This window comes from Enhydra lutris, unplaced genomic scaffold (genome assembly GCF_002288905.1).
Source record: "Enhydra lutris kenyoni isolate GAN:26980312 unplaced genomic scaffold, ASM228890v2 scaffoldscaffold17, whole genome shotgun sequence".
Taxonomy (NCBI): Eukaryota; Metazoa; Chordata; class Mammalia; order Carnivora; family Mustelidae; genus Enhydra; species Enhydra lutris.
This window is the reverse complement of record NW_019154101.1, coordinates 49,416,078-49,433,152: the sequence shown is the minus strand read 5'-3', so window position 1 is coordinate 49,433,152 and position 17,075 is coordinate 49,416,078. Positions and strand designations below refer to the sequence as shown.

At 38.0% G+C, this 17,075-nt stretch overlaps 1 protein-coding gene across 3 annotated transcripts in view; it reads right to left on the bottom strand.

Annotated features, from left to right (window-relative positions):
- Positions 1-17,075, bottom strand: part of LOC111147780 (dopey family member 1) — a 76,581-nt gene that overhangs the window by 25,860 nt on the left and 33,646 nt on the right. For all 3 annotated transcript variants that reach the window (XM_022504003.1, XM_022504002.1, XM_022504004.1), the window contains 8 exons: positions 12,494-13,121; positions 11,353-11,627; positions 9,762-9,914; positions 7,840-7,940; positions 6,039-6,298; positions 2,319-4,308; positions 1,000-1,111; positions 715-897 (listed from right to left, as the gene is read on the bottom strand). In XM_022504003.1, the coding sequence (XP_022359711.1) occupies positions 715-897; positions 1,000-1,111; positions 2,319-4,308; positions 6,039-6,298; positions 7,840-7,940; positions 9,762-9,914; positions 11,353-11,627; positions 12,494-13,121 (3,702 nt within the window). The remainder of the gene's footprint in view (positions 1-714; positions 898-999; positions 1,112-2,318; positions 4,309-6,038; positions 6,299-7,839; positions 7,941-9,761; positions 9,915-11,352; positions 11,628-12,493; positions 13,122-17,075) is intronic.

Sequence of the window (17,075 nt, the reverse complement as noted above, 5' to 3'; positions counted from 1 at the left end):
ATTTAACCATTTCCATATTTACTGTTTAGGGGCTCTCTTTTTGCCACTGCACAAGGCTATAATGATAGGTATGTATCTCTGCATAATTTTGATTACCTTAGAATACATTACTAAAGTAGATTACTAGGTCATAGGCTACAAGACTTTTAAAGCTCTCTGTGCATATTGCTAAACTGTTTTCCAGGAGGGTTTTGCATATTAAAGTGTCAACTTAAGATGTCCTAAAGAAAAGGAATAAAATTATAGTATGTATGAATGAACCTCAAAAACAATATGTCACATAAAAGAAGCCAGATACAAAAGAGCAAATACCACATGATGCCATTTATTAAAAATGTCCAGAAAAAACGAATGTATATGTAGAAAAAAGAGATTAGTGGTTGAATAGACTTAGTGAGGGGAACAGGGAGTGATTGGAAATGGGCACCAGGAATCTTTTTGAGGTGATGGCCATGTTCGAAGATTGCGGTAACAGTTTCACAACTCTAGAAATGTACTAGGAAAAAAAAATCATTGTATTGTATATAGTTAAAATGGTGAATTCTGTGATACATCATTTCTCAATGAAACAGTTAAAATTATTTGAGAATTAATTACTCCATTCAAGCAGCATGCCAAAAACTCTACTCAAATTATTCACAAATTCTGAATACAATATTTAGGAAAGTCCCTGAACAAACTCTTGAGCTCCAGAGGAAATGTGAATTGTCTAACCTTTGTAGCTCCAAGATTAATAGTGGTAACGGATGCAGAGGCAGCAACAGTGATCTTTTCGGAAGAATCAGCCTGATGCAGGATGCTCCAGAGCAACGTCACAGAGGACATGATCATATGAAGGATTGAGAGGATTCCACTGCGGGCTTCAAACAAGTGTTTTTGGTCTACGTTGACCAAAAGCTTAAATCGGGGGAAAAACACATATCACTTACTGAGGTTTACAAATGGGTACTTATTAGACCTCAGTCTTTTTAAAGGAGTCAAATATTTGCACAGTCTTACTTGGTGATACTGAGTAGTAGGATCCAATAAACAGTAATGGATAATGGCTGTGATCCCTTCTAAAAGAGTAAGAATCATATCTGGTGGAATGATTGATGCCATCCACAGAGGCCTGAAAAAAAATGCATTCATTTGAACACAAGTTCTGTGGAAAAGTTTAAGTTTTTATCAGTAGTGAATGTTCAGTAGTTTCTAGGCACATCATAGGTGCTCAATAAATATTATAAGAATAAATGACTAAGAGCATACATTAGAAGCTTTTATATCCTCATCTCTAAAATAAGTGAGTTCTACTAGAGTTCTTTTTGGCTAAAGAATTCAATACAAAATAAATGTAGTCAATAAATTTCTAGCAACTCTAACAGCAGGCATATCAATATGAAATGATATAGGCAGTTTTATCATATTTTACATGTAGTAGCGAAGATTGCACAGGAGATAAATCATATACTAGTCTATTAAACATTTGAGTAATTTCTGACAGACTAATTAAACATGGAGATACAGATAGAATTCACCACTAAACTATGAAAATTGCAAACAAGAAATAAAATCGGATGGGAAAACAATTATTTTAAAAAATTTATTTGACAGAGAGAGAGCACAAGCAGGGGAGTGGCAGGCAGAGGGAGAGAGAGAAGCAGGCTCTCAGCTGAGCAAGGAGCCCATGGGGGCTCCATCCTCAGACCCTGGGATCATGACCTGAGCCAAAAGGAAATGCTTAACCGACTGGGCCACCTAGGCAACCCCTAAAAATAATTTTAGTATGACATTAATTTCCACTTAGATAACTTATCAGATAAAACTAAGGAAACCCTGGGCGCCTGGGTGGTTCAGCGGGTTAAAGCCTCTGCCTTTGGCTCAGGTCATGATCCTAGGGTCCTGGGATCGAGCCCCGCATCAGGTTCCCTGCTCAGCGGGGAGCCTGCTTTCTCCTCTCTCTCTCTCTGCCTGCCTCTCTGCCTACTTGTGATCGCTGTCAAATAAATAAATAAAATCTTTAAAAAACAAAACAAAACAAAAAAACCAAGGAAACCCTTTGCTGGTTTTTTTATTACTCTTACCAGTTCAGTCAAGAAGAACATCAAAATTAATTTCAACCAAGAAAAAAAGTCTATTTAAACACTCCTTTCTTCCATTCTTGAATTCTTTTATTGATACACTTTCTCAAGCGGAGTTTCATTTTCGTGAAAACAACATACTATTTGTAATCTAATAATAACCACTAATTTATTTACCCAAATTGTAACTGACTTTGTGGACAATTACGTTGCCATGATGTGAAAAATGTCAATGATAAAGTTAAAAATCAATCTTACCTACTATCGGATAATCCTGTTTCATATTTGTACTGCTGGATTAGATTATCTAAATTCCTGCAGAGCTGCAGTGTCACGGAAACAACCACTCTCTGTAGAACTTTTCCCATATAAGGCAGAGTAGATGTGATTAAACCAATCCACTGCGGGTGCATCTTACAAGCACAGTGTTGATGCAAAGCTCGTATCACTGCACAAAGGAACATGCCTTGACATGTAATAGGCTGAGCATGCAGATACTGGAGAGAAGTCATAGGCTGATGCGGATTGATGTGTTCCAGGTCAGAGACGACAAAATCAAAACCTGTTTCGTTCTCTTCGGGGATAGTCATTACCCGGTGTTCTAAAACAATGAGCCTCTGAAGCACTTTAAGAAGTTGTGACTGGAGTGTGCTGCCGTTGTCAAATTCATCCTCTGAGAAATTGATAAGGCTGTCCTCTGAGAAACCCTCCTCCACCGAAACCATGTTCTTACCTGCCATTTTCTCACTGTGCCATTTCTGTGCACTAAAGATCGAGGACAGCAAGCAGTGAAGAATCACTTTCTGAACTTTGCACTTAGATAACATATCAGAGATAAAACTTGGGAAACCCTTTGCTGAGCTTTCTATTACTTTTGCCAGCTCAGTAAAGAGGAGCGTCAAAATTTCTATGCTCATCATCTGCATGTTTCGATTGCCTATTAAGTCCTGTGCAGTGACTTTGACGTGGGTTGGGTAATGGCTACGCATGTAATACAAGCAGAGGGAAATAAGGATTTCTATGTACATAGAACTCCGGAAGTTATGATTTGAGTCTACTGGAATGTGACTATAAAAGTCTTTGCCCATAACAGAAATCCGGTGTCTGGCCAAAAGGTTCTGAAGCAGAGACAACTGAGGGGTATATGCATTATTTACACTAGTGGTTGAAATGGCATTTACAAAAGTAACAGGGTTAGTTTTTAAGATGGCTTTGATGGCAGAAAAAGCATAGAGAGTCCTCGATGAATCATACAACTGGAGATACAGAAGCACATGCTGATAGAGCGGATGGATGTTGAAATTGGGAGATTTCCGGGACCCTGGAGAACCCATATCACTCTCAATTTCAGAAATTTCTCCTTCTCCACAGCTGTACCAGTTCTCTAAATCCAGCCCATCGCTGAAGAACACACTGGTTTGTTTGAGTTTTTCATTTGAAGTTTTTTTCTTGTCATCATCCTTTTTTCTGGCAAGTTTTACTTTAGGTTTGGCTCCTGGTTGTTTACCGGACTCCTTAACGATGGTTTCTTTCTCGGAGACTTTTTCTGATAATTTTTCCTTGAAGCTGAACTGAATGCTACTGTGACTCCTCTGTCTAGATTTGGTCTCTACGGAAGCAACACTGGAGTCCTGGAGAGTCTGTGTGGTTCCTGAAATACAAGGGGAGGAACTATTTCTGGAGATTCCATTTGCCAGGCACTCAGGGCCTCCCTCGGCTGACACAGAGAGAAACTGAGAACTGTCGTTACTCAGCAAAGCACTGTGGCTCTGCTGAGCTGACTGATCGTCGGTCTGGAGCGCCTCTTCGCCAGGACCGACATCGCTGTGCTTTGGGGGTAGAGCTTCAATTTCTAACTGAGATGGAACTGATGCAGATTCTGCTTCAAGGCCACTTACAACTTTACATATCAGGTCAAACACTACCTGCTGAACATCGTCATCCGGGGAGCTTGCATTTGGCATTTGGGAATCTTCTTGAACATTCACATTTTCGGGATCGACTTCATAACTCAAGTTGTCCCCAGCAGAGGACTGTGAACATCCAGAGTCAGAACTCTGAAGTACTTCTATCTGCTGGTCTGGAAGATCAAAATCAGATACAACCATTGGAATTGTCTCACTGCTGGTACTTAGAAGGGAAAGTCTGTCACTCAATGGATTAACGGTGAGACTAAAGTTCTCTATTTCATCCATGGTAAGCGGCTTTTCACCATTCCCTTTAGATGCAATGAGTTGTACTTGGCTTACTGGCATTTGAAGAAAACAGCAAAGAAGGAAAAATATAAAACATGTTAAAATAATTGAAATGGTAGACCGAACTCAAGATTTTTAATCATTAGCTTCATCACCAACTTATATTTTCCTACTAAAATTGTATTTTAATTCATTACTATTTTAGACCCTTTAAGTTAGAAAATTATGTGGATGACTATTAACTAGAATTTAGTAAAGACATCTTAACATTAGAAAGCCGATTAATCCAACTGAATTCAAAAGAATAACATATTTAAAACAGATATAATATAAAAATTTGTCCTCGTCCCCAAATAAGTATCTTTTTTATTGGAGTTCAAAATTTTAGTTTTTTTTCCTCCCTGTGTGATGCTTCCCTTTAGCTATGCTATTTCTAAGAATTCAAGTAATTTGATCATAGATTATAATATGTATAGATGTAGTTCCTTGAGTTCAATAAAATTCAATATTTAGGAATTACCTAGTCTGAGTAAGGCCCTAAACCTGGAGACAATGGCGGCGAGAGAGAAGACGTCACTGCTCTCTATATAGAGTTTGAACTCAGTAGGGGATCACAAACACACTTATCCATTTCTATACTTTGTTGGGGGCGGTATACTAGGCTGCAGGCACCCTTTTAGAAAGAGCAGAAGGCTTAGTTCCATAGGAGTAGTACCAAGCAAGTGCTACAAAATTCAGGGAAAGCATCATGACCCTACAGGTAAGGAGACTGATCTCAAGACAAGGTGAGAATTCAGCAGATAGGCAGGAAATGCAGCGGGTAAAATGCTAACACAAAGAGGTTGAAAGTTCGGGCAATGAACAGGGTAGTGCATGCTCTGAGAAGACTCAGGGGAAGCAGTGCAAAGGAAGGCAGAGAAAGGAAAGAAGGCTCTGGAGAAACACTAAAGATGAAGTAGCTAGCACACCGGCTCGGTTGCAGCTTCATCACTCAGCAGCCATGGGAGAGTGAGACGGCCACAGCCCTTTCAGCAACAGTTCCCTGCTCAGTAAAATGATCTTTTTTATTACTGACCTCACAGGGTTATCTGTCACTCTCTTCTCCGGGGAAATAGGGAGCCTTGTTCCAATAGCCTTATTCCAATATCTCATACAAATGAGATATGTGAGCATCTTTTGTCTCTGAAATAATAAACTAATCTAATATATGGGGCCATTATCACTGTATCATAGATGGCATCATCGGAGAGTTTGTTAAGTGTGGAATTCTAGTAATAATAGTGAATATTCAACACTTATGATATGCCAGTCTGCACTGATCACATCACAAACAGGACAGTATCTGATGTACACAATGAAGCCTGGAAAGGTGGGTGCTACTGTTCCCATTTCAGAAAGAAAGAAAATGACTCATGAAATCTAAGTGTGCACTACAAGCTTAGTATATATTCCCAGTGAAGTAGCTCCATGGCCTTGTAGGACCAAAATTGCTAATTAAACTCTAAAGGTATTTTCAACAAAACTGAAGACTGTCTTTGCCCAGAACTGGGTTGACTCCTCCCTTGAAAAAGTAATCTGGTAAGAGACATCCAAGTCCTCTAAGGTGCTCACTGATGAAGTACATTCTGACACGGCCCACATGAGCACCACCAGGGCATGGTGAGACCACTTGTGGAGAACACCTCCTCGCTGTTGGTGATCTCCGCCGTGTTCATCTCTCACTTGATTTTCATAACTTAATTAAAGAAATAAAGAAAGCTGTTCTACTTCCATTGATATTCACCATTGCTGCAGGCAAAATTCTGCATGAAATGCTTGTCATTCTCTTCTCCGGGGAAATAGGGAGCTTTATTCCAATAGCGTTCTGCTTGTACACGCTGCACTGAAACCCTCTGAGTTTTGGGATGAAGCAGGAGCAATAGTAATGGTTCCAAAACTCTTGCAATATCATGTCTTTGTAGCACTTGGTTCAGCCAGGCTTGTCCCACGGAGCTGGTAGAACCATCGAGGCTGTTCAGGCTATCTAACATGATGAACAGTGACCTACAATAAATACCAATAATTAAAACAAAGAAGAAAACACCTACTTGAACTGTCACACACTAGTTTTTCTTCAATCATTATTATTATAGGTTTTTTGTTATTTTGAATTAACTTTTTAAAAAAGTAGTCATCCTTCAGGGTAACTGTGGACCACAGCATTTTAATAATCTTATTCCCTACAGTCCCAGTGGATACGAGAAAGGAGAAAAATCATCTTTTTCTCTTTTCTTACATACTTGTGTTTTCTTTTTAAAGTTCACAAGCATACGTTTTTCTTAAAGGTAAATACTAAAGAATAGGAAAAAAAAAAACCCCTTTGTCTTGTTTTAGCAACATAGTCCTATTCATGTCACTAAATACTGAACTCCCTACAAGTCAGCACCACTCCCATGCTCTTTTGCACACAATCTCTTTAAGAGTCAAACCTATGAGCTTAATTCAAGGAAGGACCTTCTGTGAAAGGTATGGAGGTGTGGTTTGGAATCAGAAAACCCAAGATTCAAACGTGGGCTATCTACTCGACCTCATGTGTCGTTTTGGGCAAGCCACTTTTAATTTCCCTGGTCCTTCAGTGTCTCATTTGTATGATGAGAAATGGCAGGCTTCAAATGAGAGATGGTATTTGTAAAGTACCTAGGCCAAGGACCTAGTTCACTGTACTGGTTCAACAGCAGATCATTTAAAAATGTTTATGCTATTAAAAAAGTAATGTTCAGTAAAACACACATCTGGTCCTGAGCTGGGGCTATAAGCACAGTTATATCTGTGGCCTCTTTTAGGAGACCTCCTAGTGAGACTGCCATTATGCTATGCCAGTATCTGAAGCTATGGTGTAATAGCATCTCCTTGGATGTTAACGCAAATCTCACATTTGGGGGATGAGTCATCTAGACAAGTAGTGAAACCACTCTTAGGCAGCGACAGGTTCTCTGAATCCATATAAGTGGTCTCTCAGTATTTTTTTTTTTTTTTTTAGATTTTTATTTATGTATTTGACAGAGAGACAGAGAGCGGGACATGGAACATAGCAGGGGGAGTGGGAGAGGGAGAAGCAGGCTTCCGGCTGACCAGGGAGCCCAATGTGAGACTTGATCCCAGGACCCTGGGATCATGACCTGAGCTGAAGGCAGACACTTAACGACTGAGCCACCCAGATGCCCTATGGTCTCTCAGTATTTTAGCTATAGATTAGGTCCAGTTCAGGCAGAAGACTGAAAATAACGATTAGAGAAACAGTTACATAATGTACTGTTTAAATGAAACTTCACTGTGAATAGAGACTCAAAGGGCTGTCTCTGACACTTAGAATGGTGCCTGGCACACAGCAGGGTCTTGAATCATCACCTAGGGAAAGGAAGGGTCTCTGGGAGCTCCATGCCATGCATTTTAATATAGCTTAGATTTAAAAAAATAATAATTTATAAGTTCTCTTTAAAAAATCTGTAAATTGCTATTTTCTACCCCTGCCAAACTAGGCAGAGGATTCAAGAAAAGAGACACTGAGATACCTTACTGTAAATCCAACATCAAATGCAACCAACCTGTCAAAAGAACGTGCAAAAGATGATGACTTATTTATATGGAGATCCCTTGTGAGATGCCAAAGAACTGCAAACTTTGCATGTGCTTCCATCCTTATTTTCTGAGGAGGAATATGGGACACTAAGTTATTTTATTCTCCCTTGAAGATATTAAGAGATTTTAGTGAATCAAAGTTGCATTTTAAGAGGCAGTATTAGGTTCAATGTTCATAGTACTCAACACACAACACAAAAAACTGTTTTTATGAAAGTAGAAATGTAAAAAAGACTTAAATATACACAGAAATATTAAACCTGAAGGATCATCTCATACTACCTCATAGACTAGGTTTAGACTAGGTAACCAAGTCTCTAGATCACTGTAAAACAGGGAATGGAAAGAACTTCAGTATAAGCACTTTCCCTCTTACTTATACTTAGTAGTCAAAATTTATTTTATTACACTATGCAATGTACTTTTGCTCCCAGAAATTATATATTAAGCTCAAATGAATTTGTCATTATTTATCAAGCTAGTTTATTAGATTCAAAAATTTAAATACCTAAAAATGATTATTTCTGTAAGAAAAACATTATATCCCTTTGAGATTACCTTGAAAACATTAAGCGTTATGGTAATAATGGAAAGAACAATGGAAAAATACATTATTCAGAAGGAGCAGCTTTTGGTGTTAGATAATGAACATGAATTAAATCAGGTAGGAATTATGAAGTTATCAAGATTTTTTAGTTTTCCTCAAGCACCTGTGGAATCTTTTGAGTAAAAGCCTCCCCATCAGGGATTGAAACTCTCTAAATTGCTTGTGATCAGTTAGAGAAGTGCTCTCTTTTTTTCCTCAGGCCTAATAATGCTTTTCCTATGAAGCCTGTGTTTGTACATCAACTAATACAAACATGTAAAAAAAAAAAACAGTATTGTAATTTTTTTCATGGATGTATAATACCTTTATTCAGAACTTAGCATTTCTTCAAAAATAAAATATTACACAAGCAACTCAGGTATATAATTTGTCCTAGATTTATACTTAATGTAAACAAATGAAATTAAATGCAAGGCTTTGTTAAACATTTTATTCCTAAACAATTTTCAAAGAATGTGCTAAAATAGAAAGAGAATTTTAATAGAATAAACTTCTTATTCCTCTCATTTACTCCTCCATTTGCCACTTCCCCTTGCCAAAAGCTTCATTTACTCAACACAATGCCTTTTTTTAGGACCCATTCAAACTCATTAGCACTTGGAGTTCTTAAAAATCAGGCTGATGCACTTCTAAAAGATGTTTGATAAAATCCTGGATTAACACTACAGAGCAGGCGCAGGAAGACCACACACTTCATTGAACTGCCCTGAAGAGGTCAACCAGAAATGACAATTCCGGCTTTTTCTTAGGAGCACCCAGAACTCTATCAGTTTTACTCTTACTGACCTTTGGATCATTCTGTATACATTAGGATACAAAATCCTTATTTTGGATATTTATTGTAAGGCAAATAATATCTCACATATTAGCATTCTGTGGCTTATAAATGTCACTTGACACACACATTGCTTCATTTCACATGCATTCGTTAACATATCCATACTTCCTTCACCAAGGCTTCCTCTTTAAATGATCCAAGAACTTGGACCGGCAACAAGTTCAATGGCAACAAGTTCAATCATCACCATCCACAACTTGTGTCCTGAACCAAGAAATAAATCCAGTATTTGATTTTTCGAATACTGATGCTGTTTTAAAGAACTTTCTTCGAAAAAGGACAGAACAAACTTGTTTTAAAGATATGAAGGTCACTCTGAATGAATTTTTGTCATCTCTAATCAGATACTAGCTACAATAATTTTCCTAGAGTTTCTTTAATTTACCTTTTGGTATAATGGGAGTGGGGCAGGTGGGGTGGGACAAGATAAAAAAAGAATTTACCTTATCTTTGTGGGTTAGCTGCTGACTTATAACATCCTCACAGATGCTAGAAGAAGGAACCAAGTTATGTAATTGATAAAACAGTTCCACGCTTTTCTGATGGTGCTGAGGTGTCCTATCTCCCAGCTGATCCCACAATGTTAAAGCTACATGCTATAGAAAAAGATGTAAAAGTGACAATGTTATGAAACCATAAATTAAACCTTCTTTAACAAGCATTTCCTGTTAGGTACAACAAGCCTCTGAATGCCAGATCTCGAAGGTCTTCAATATCCATTACGCCACTAGGATGATATTTACAAGTGTACCTTTTGATGTGCTTTTTGGTTATACAGACCATTAGAACCTCTTATGATAGACCTTTAACAATTGACTGATTATTTTTATTTTTTAAGGTCCCTCCCTAATAATATTTATTTTGTTTTCTTTAAAATTTTATTTATTTATTTATTTGAGAGGCGGAGGAACAGAGACAGAAAGCATGAGCAGGGAAAGGGGCAGAACAAGAGGGGGAAGCAGACTTCCCATGGAGCAGGGAGCCTGACCTGGTTGATCCCAGAGCCCCGAGATCATGACCTGAGCCAAAGGCAGCTGTTTAACCAACTGAGCCACCCAGGGCCCCTGATATTTGTTTTAAACATCAAATATGGAAGTACGTTCTCCAGAGCCCAGGGAAGACCCCATTTCACTATTTTAGTGACATTTAGTAAAGTGTTGCTAGAATACATTATTCTTAAGAGGATACAAACCCCACACTGAATATTGTTTAATATTATGGTTTATACGTTACAAAATGAAATCTAATTCATAGTCCAAATATCCAAATTATTTAAGACATACAAAATAGGTTGTATATATTTCAGAGTTACATGTGTTAACACAGCAGGTGATGATCTACCATAGCATTAATAAAAAATGTAACCATTTTTAGGGTTTCCCACCATAACACTTAAAAAAGCCAACTCTAACCTAGCAGGACAATTGATCTGGTGGGGCACAATGACATGAAATGAGATGAAATTAAGAATTTTTGTTTTAGATAAAAATAATCTACCTAGTTAAGATGTAATATAATCCAATATACTTGATATTCTTTCTATGTAGATGATATCATCTGTACTGCTGTGATGGAAATAAAAAAACTAAATTTTTTTTTCTGAATGGCATCACACACCACAGATGACGACCAATTAATACAGAGTCGGAGACAGTTTTCCAGGGAATTGAGGAGAGCTGAGACTCGACTCTACGAAAATCACAAGTGTCATCACCACAACATGTGGAAATAAGTTTTACTGTGTAAATGATCGTACCTCTTTTTTAGCTGAAATTATCCCCTCTGTGCTTTAGAGCCCTGATACTTGCCTTCCCTAACCTCATCTCCATCTCCTCTCATCCTTATCTTCTTCCCTCTCACGGAACTGGGGACAAGACTGGCAAAGCAGTACAGAGTAAGCATGGTATTGGTCTTTTTCTATGCAGTATAATACAAAGAGGTATTCAATGAAGCCTGATTACCATCTTTAAAATCTCTGCTAAGCAAAGTAGGTCAAGTACCATCTTAGTCATGTATGTACTTCTTAGAATTTACCTTGAAAAATTCAGTCTTCTCAGCTATGTATCGCAGATTGCCTGGAGTGAGGGGAGGTCTAATAACCACTGCTACCCTTCCTTGGTTTGGACTTAAGGGTTGGGCAGGCTCCACGCTGTTGATGTTTTCCCCGGTGACCATGGCCACAGACTGAGTCAGTCCCACCAGGTCCATGACTAATGAAATAGCAACACTCTGCACACTGAAATCACTTGCTTGGCTGCAAGCATTCATCAGAGTCTGAAGCCACAGTGGAGGCTGCACGTGCTCCCAGTCTGAAACGAAAAGAAACCAACAGGGTTCATCCCGCTAAATCTTTCATGCTGACTAACTTCTAGGTTAATTAAAAAAAAAAAACAAAGCACCTTTTCTTACTACCTTCAGGCCTTGATCTGTTAGTAAAACCATGGTTTCTCACCTAGACTGGAGCTTTAAGAAAATAAAACAGCAACAAGAATTTCATGAACTTTTTCAGTATGTAATTTTCTTATGCCAAGTCATGAATCTATTTCTCTGTCCTGAAAAAATGGTACATTAATCAACACACGTTATGTAGCACTCATAGTACCCATTGCACTATGCGTATACATATATAAAAATTAAATAATGGCAAACATATATGATACTAGTCTTAATAAAGGAAACCAATGGATCTAAAAGTTGCATTACTTTTCCCCAGAGAAAGGAGTTAATGTCCTTCTTAGTTTCTACTCATTTGCACACAAACTGTGAAAGACACCAAAATCACAACATTTTCCAATGTCAATATATATTACCCCATAAAGATAATATTTCATTAGAAAAATCTACAAATATTAAATAACACTTTATGAAACTAACTGGCTAAAAAAAGGTCCCAGTTTTAATATCTGAGTGCTCCTTAAAAAAAAAAAAAACGTTGCCATAAAAAATATTTAAGGGGCGCCTGGGTGGCTCAGTGGGTTAAGCCTCTGCCTTCAGCTCAGGTCATGATCCCGGGTTCCTGGGATCGAGCCCCACATCGGGCTCTCTGCTCACCGGGGAGCCTGCTTCCTCCTCTCTCTCTGCCTGCCTCTCTGTCTACTTGTGATCTCTCTCTCTCTGTCGAATAAATAAATAAAATATTAAAAAAAATATTTAAATAAAGCCAAGATGACCTTACCAGTTTCTGATTTTTCAGAATGTAAGTCTGAGGTATGGTTCCCTTCAGCAATGTAAACTGGGAAACTGGAGCACTCCAGTAAGAGCTGACAAGCAGAGAGGAAGGCAGAGAGGTATTCTTTTGACGTTTTCTGTTTACTTATGTTTCTGTCTTTCACATCTCCATGCGAATCTCTGTCCCATTTGGGAGTCTCTCCTTGCTCTCGCTCTCGACTGAGATCCCCTGGATGCTCTGCAGCCAAAGCCTGACAAAAAGTGTTACCCTGAATGATGTAGAGGTTGATAAGTCTGGTGAGAAACTGCTGGACATACTCCAAGCAGCACTGCATTGCAGTTTTTTGGGCTGTCTTCCCACTTCGAGGTGCTGTCCCCTGAGTGACTATGGAAGGGGGCTGGATGATGGTTTCTTCAGATCCCACAGTGGAGGCCGTTTCTGTCTCAGAGGATGTACTGCCAATGGGGATGGCAGCTGTCCCCTGCCCCTCACTGAGGTCTCTGTCAATGTCATCACTTCGGTCTGCTTGATACTGTATAAACTCAGTGAATCCACTCTCTGATGATCGACTACTTGGTGGATTTTCTCCATCTTCAAACACTTCGGTAGGATTTTCAAGAGAAACTGACGAGACCTGATAGACATTAAAAAAGAGCAAAGGCTGAGTGGTTACGTCTATATATTAGAAATTAAAAAAATTTAAAATGGCCATGTTTTAAGAGAAGTCAGTTTGGATTAGATGATTTAAAACTTTGTCTTATGTGTCCAGATGAATCTTAGAATAGTTTCTACCACCGATTCATATGTCTATGATAATCATTAAGAAATAGTGGTATGGGTCTAATGAATATATTAACATAAACTCATTTGCTAAGTATTTATTATTTACTACATGGGTAGTAAGGCTAAGTTCTTGAGGGCAAAATATGTATATGCACAAATCTGTAGGATCCATAGTCCTTGTTTTCAAATGACTGACAATATATTCAGTCTACTTCATGAAATCACTTTCCTAATGTCTCAACAATGCAAGGAATGAGAAATTTTAAAAACTAGAAATAAAGTCTAACAGGTCATCTGTTCAGAACCCAAGAATGTGAAATTTCTGTATGAAATGCATAAAGTACTATTTATTTATTTATTTTAAAGATTTTATTTATTTATTTGACAGAGAGAGATCACAAGTAGACAGAGAGGCAGGCAGAGAGAGAGAGAGAGGGAAGCAGGCTCCCTGCTGAGCAGAGAGCCCGATGCGGGACTAGATCCCAGGACCCTGAGATCATGACCTGAGCCAAAGGCAGCGGCTTAACCCACTGAGCCACCCAGGCGCCCCCATAAAGTACTATTTAAATGTGTGCCATTAATCTTACATTCTTTCAACAAATAGTTACTGAACCCACATTGTGTGCCAGAAACTTTATTAGGTACTAGGAATAAAAGAAATAGTTTGTGATCTGAAGGAAAAGACAGGAAGACAATTAAAATATTAATGAAAGACCAGCTGCTAGAGTACGGCTGGAACGCATTAACCATCCCTTTCCTACAAAGATAGGAGCAGTACAATCACCAAGCCTATTTTCTGACTCAGTTTAAGGAAACAAAAGTACATATCAAGAATAGCTATGGGTAAGGAAGATGTGGTCCATATACACTATGGAGTATTATGCCTCCATCAGAAAGGATGAATACCCAACTTTTGTAGCAACATGGACAGGACTGGAAGAGATTATGCTGAGTGAAATAAGTCAAGCAGAGAGAGTCAATTATCATATGGTTTCCCTTATTTGTGGAGCATAACAAATAGCATGGAGGACATGGGGAGTTAGGAGAAGGCAGTTGGGGGAAATTGGAAGGGGAGGTGAACAATGAGACACTATGGACTCTGAAAAACAATCTGAAGGGTTTGAAAAGGTGGGGGGGGTGGGAGGTTGGGGGAACCAGGTGGTGGGTATTAGAGAGGGCACGGACTGCATGGAGCACTGGGTGTGGTACAAAAAACAATGAATACTGTTACGCTGAAAATAAATTTAAAAAAACATGATTTAAAAAAAAAAAAAAAAAAAAAAGAATTGCTTGGTGACTGTGCCGGAGCATAAGTTAAATTTGAATAAGAGGACTTTTTAGTAACTAGAAAGTGATCTTATTGAAGATACAAACTAAATATTCTGCTGCTAGGAAGCTGGGTCTCCCCCAGCGCTCCTTGCTTCAGTGAATGACACCACCATGCATCAAATCAGAAGACAGAAACCTAGGGGAGATTCTTGGGATCCTCTCCACCTCTCCTTCACACTTGCCCTACATCCACTTCAGAACTGTGGTGAAGGTTACTGTCCATGAGTCAGCTATGGTTCTGCCACTTAACTAGCTTGGCAAGTTAACATCTCTAAACCTAAGTCTCCTGATAAATATAACTGAGATAACAATAGTTCCTACATTTCACAGTTGCTGTTAGGATTAATACAGTATATCTAAAGCACACAGCCCAGTGCCTGCCAGTTAGTTAAGTGCTCAATAAATTTTAGTGATCACTCATTACTCTCACCAATCCATTACTAGGGCTTACTGATTGTTTGCTCTCACATGTGCAGCTAATCCATTTATTTCTGTCTTCACGCCCCCATCTTGTTAGCATGTTACCACCACCTGTCACCCGCACTACTGGTCTCCCCACATCCACGCTGTTTGAGATCCATGCTGCACACTGCTAAGTAATTTATCTATTACACAAATCATGTTATGCCACTTGTCTTTTAACCCTTCAGTATCTTCCCACTGTTTCCAAAATAAAGACTAAAAGCCTGGGTATAGTGAAAAGGCCCTGTATGACCTGGCCCTTGCCTATCTCAAGACTGCATTTCCCCTTGCTGTGTGCACAGCATTCCTTTCTGCCAAAGAGGCTTTGGGAATGCTTCTTCTTCTCCCAAGAGCTCTCTTCTTTCTACCTCATCCCACCCCCAATTCTCTAGGGCTTCACTCAAACAATCCTTCCTTACGAAAGCCTTCCTTACACCCACAATCAAGGTCAGATCACAGCATTTTCCATATTCCCACCACTCTAAATTTTCCTTCACGTGTTTATCACAACTATAATTAAATGTGCAATTATTTGTTTAATGTGTGTCTCCCAACTAGCAAAAATGGGTCAGGAAGACAGGGACTGTGTCTACTTCACCACTGAATACAGAGTGGATACTGGATAAAGTGGTTGTTTTCTCTGTTTCGAAGGTAAGCACACTGAAGTTAAAAACAAAACCTGCCCAAGTGTACATGGCAAATAAGGTTAGTAGTTATTAGATGAGCTTAGCCTAGGTGATTCTAAAGTTCATGATATTTTTACCATAGCTTATTGCTATAATAGTATGAGAACTTTTCGTATTATAATCCCAAACTTCAGAGGCAGCTATCAGAATTAAACTGTTGACATTTCTACTTGAAAGGCTAAAGGCCATCTAAAACCTTATATTAATACCTTTTTGAAAAGAAGTCTTATTTAAATGAAAAAACTGTCATTAATTTATTGTAAAGTTATTTGTATATTAATCTTTTTCATATAAGGATCATAAAACAATGAGCATTACATTAAGAGAATTCAAGCTATAAATTCAGTTAAACTTGTATACATTTATTTAGTTGCATGGTCTGTATTATGTAACTATGTTTCAGATTATTTTATAATAAAATGTTTTTCTGAAAAGAGAAATGACGTGTCTTGGACATTTGGTTATAGATATCTAATACACTGATTTTATAAAAATGTGCTAAGTGCATAGAGACAAAATTAGAGTCATAATTCTTTTAAAAGAATCATTACTTCACTTATACTTTTAAAAGGAATAAAGAAAATACCCTTAGCTTTCAAATATGATAAATTTTAGACATTTCAGTGAAAACAATACCATTGTGTTTCAGTTAAAAAAAGAAAAAAAGTAAAGAACATCTTATGGCCTGAGAATATAGAAGAAAACCAAAGAGAGAGGGAAAAGCATGCTCTCAGGTTAATGAACCATTATGTTAAAAAAAAAGTGTATTTAATTATCCTTCACTTAGTATGAATAGATGTTCCCATTTACTTTAACCTGTAACCATCAAGAAGTGCCTCCAGATATTTTCTAATGGTAAATATTCACATATTTGAATATGCTATTGAGAGAATCCTGAGGTCCTCCCCCTACTCAAACTAATCTCATTCAAAAAACAACAAAAACAAAAAAATACTCCAAAGCAGTTAGTACCTATTTTAGTTTAGTACCTAGTTTAATTTCTAAGAAGATCCTAGAGGCAAAAATTAAGGAAATAGCAGAACAAAATAAATTCTCCTACAACCGAATCAGTATATATGCCACATATAAATAATAAGCAGGTAGGAAGGAAAATAAGACTTGTTTTAGTTTATGTAGGATAATCCTGGGATATATTTAAATTGATTGTGGGTCAGTGACATTCATTTCATATGAATCAATTTTAGGATTAATTTTAGGATAATACTTGACGGGAAAGGTTATATTAGACTATCCTGATAAAATATTTTGCCTGGCTGGAAAAAAAAAAAGGCAACTGAAAAAGTAAGGGCAACTATACAAATCCAGGA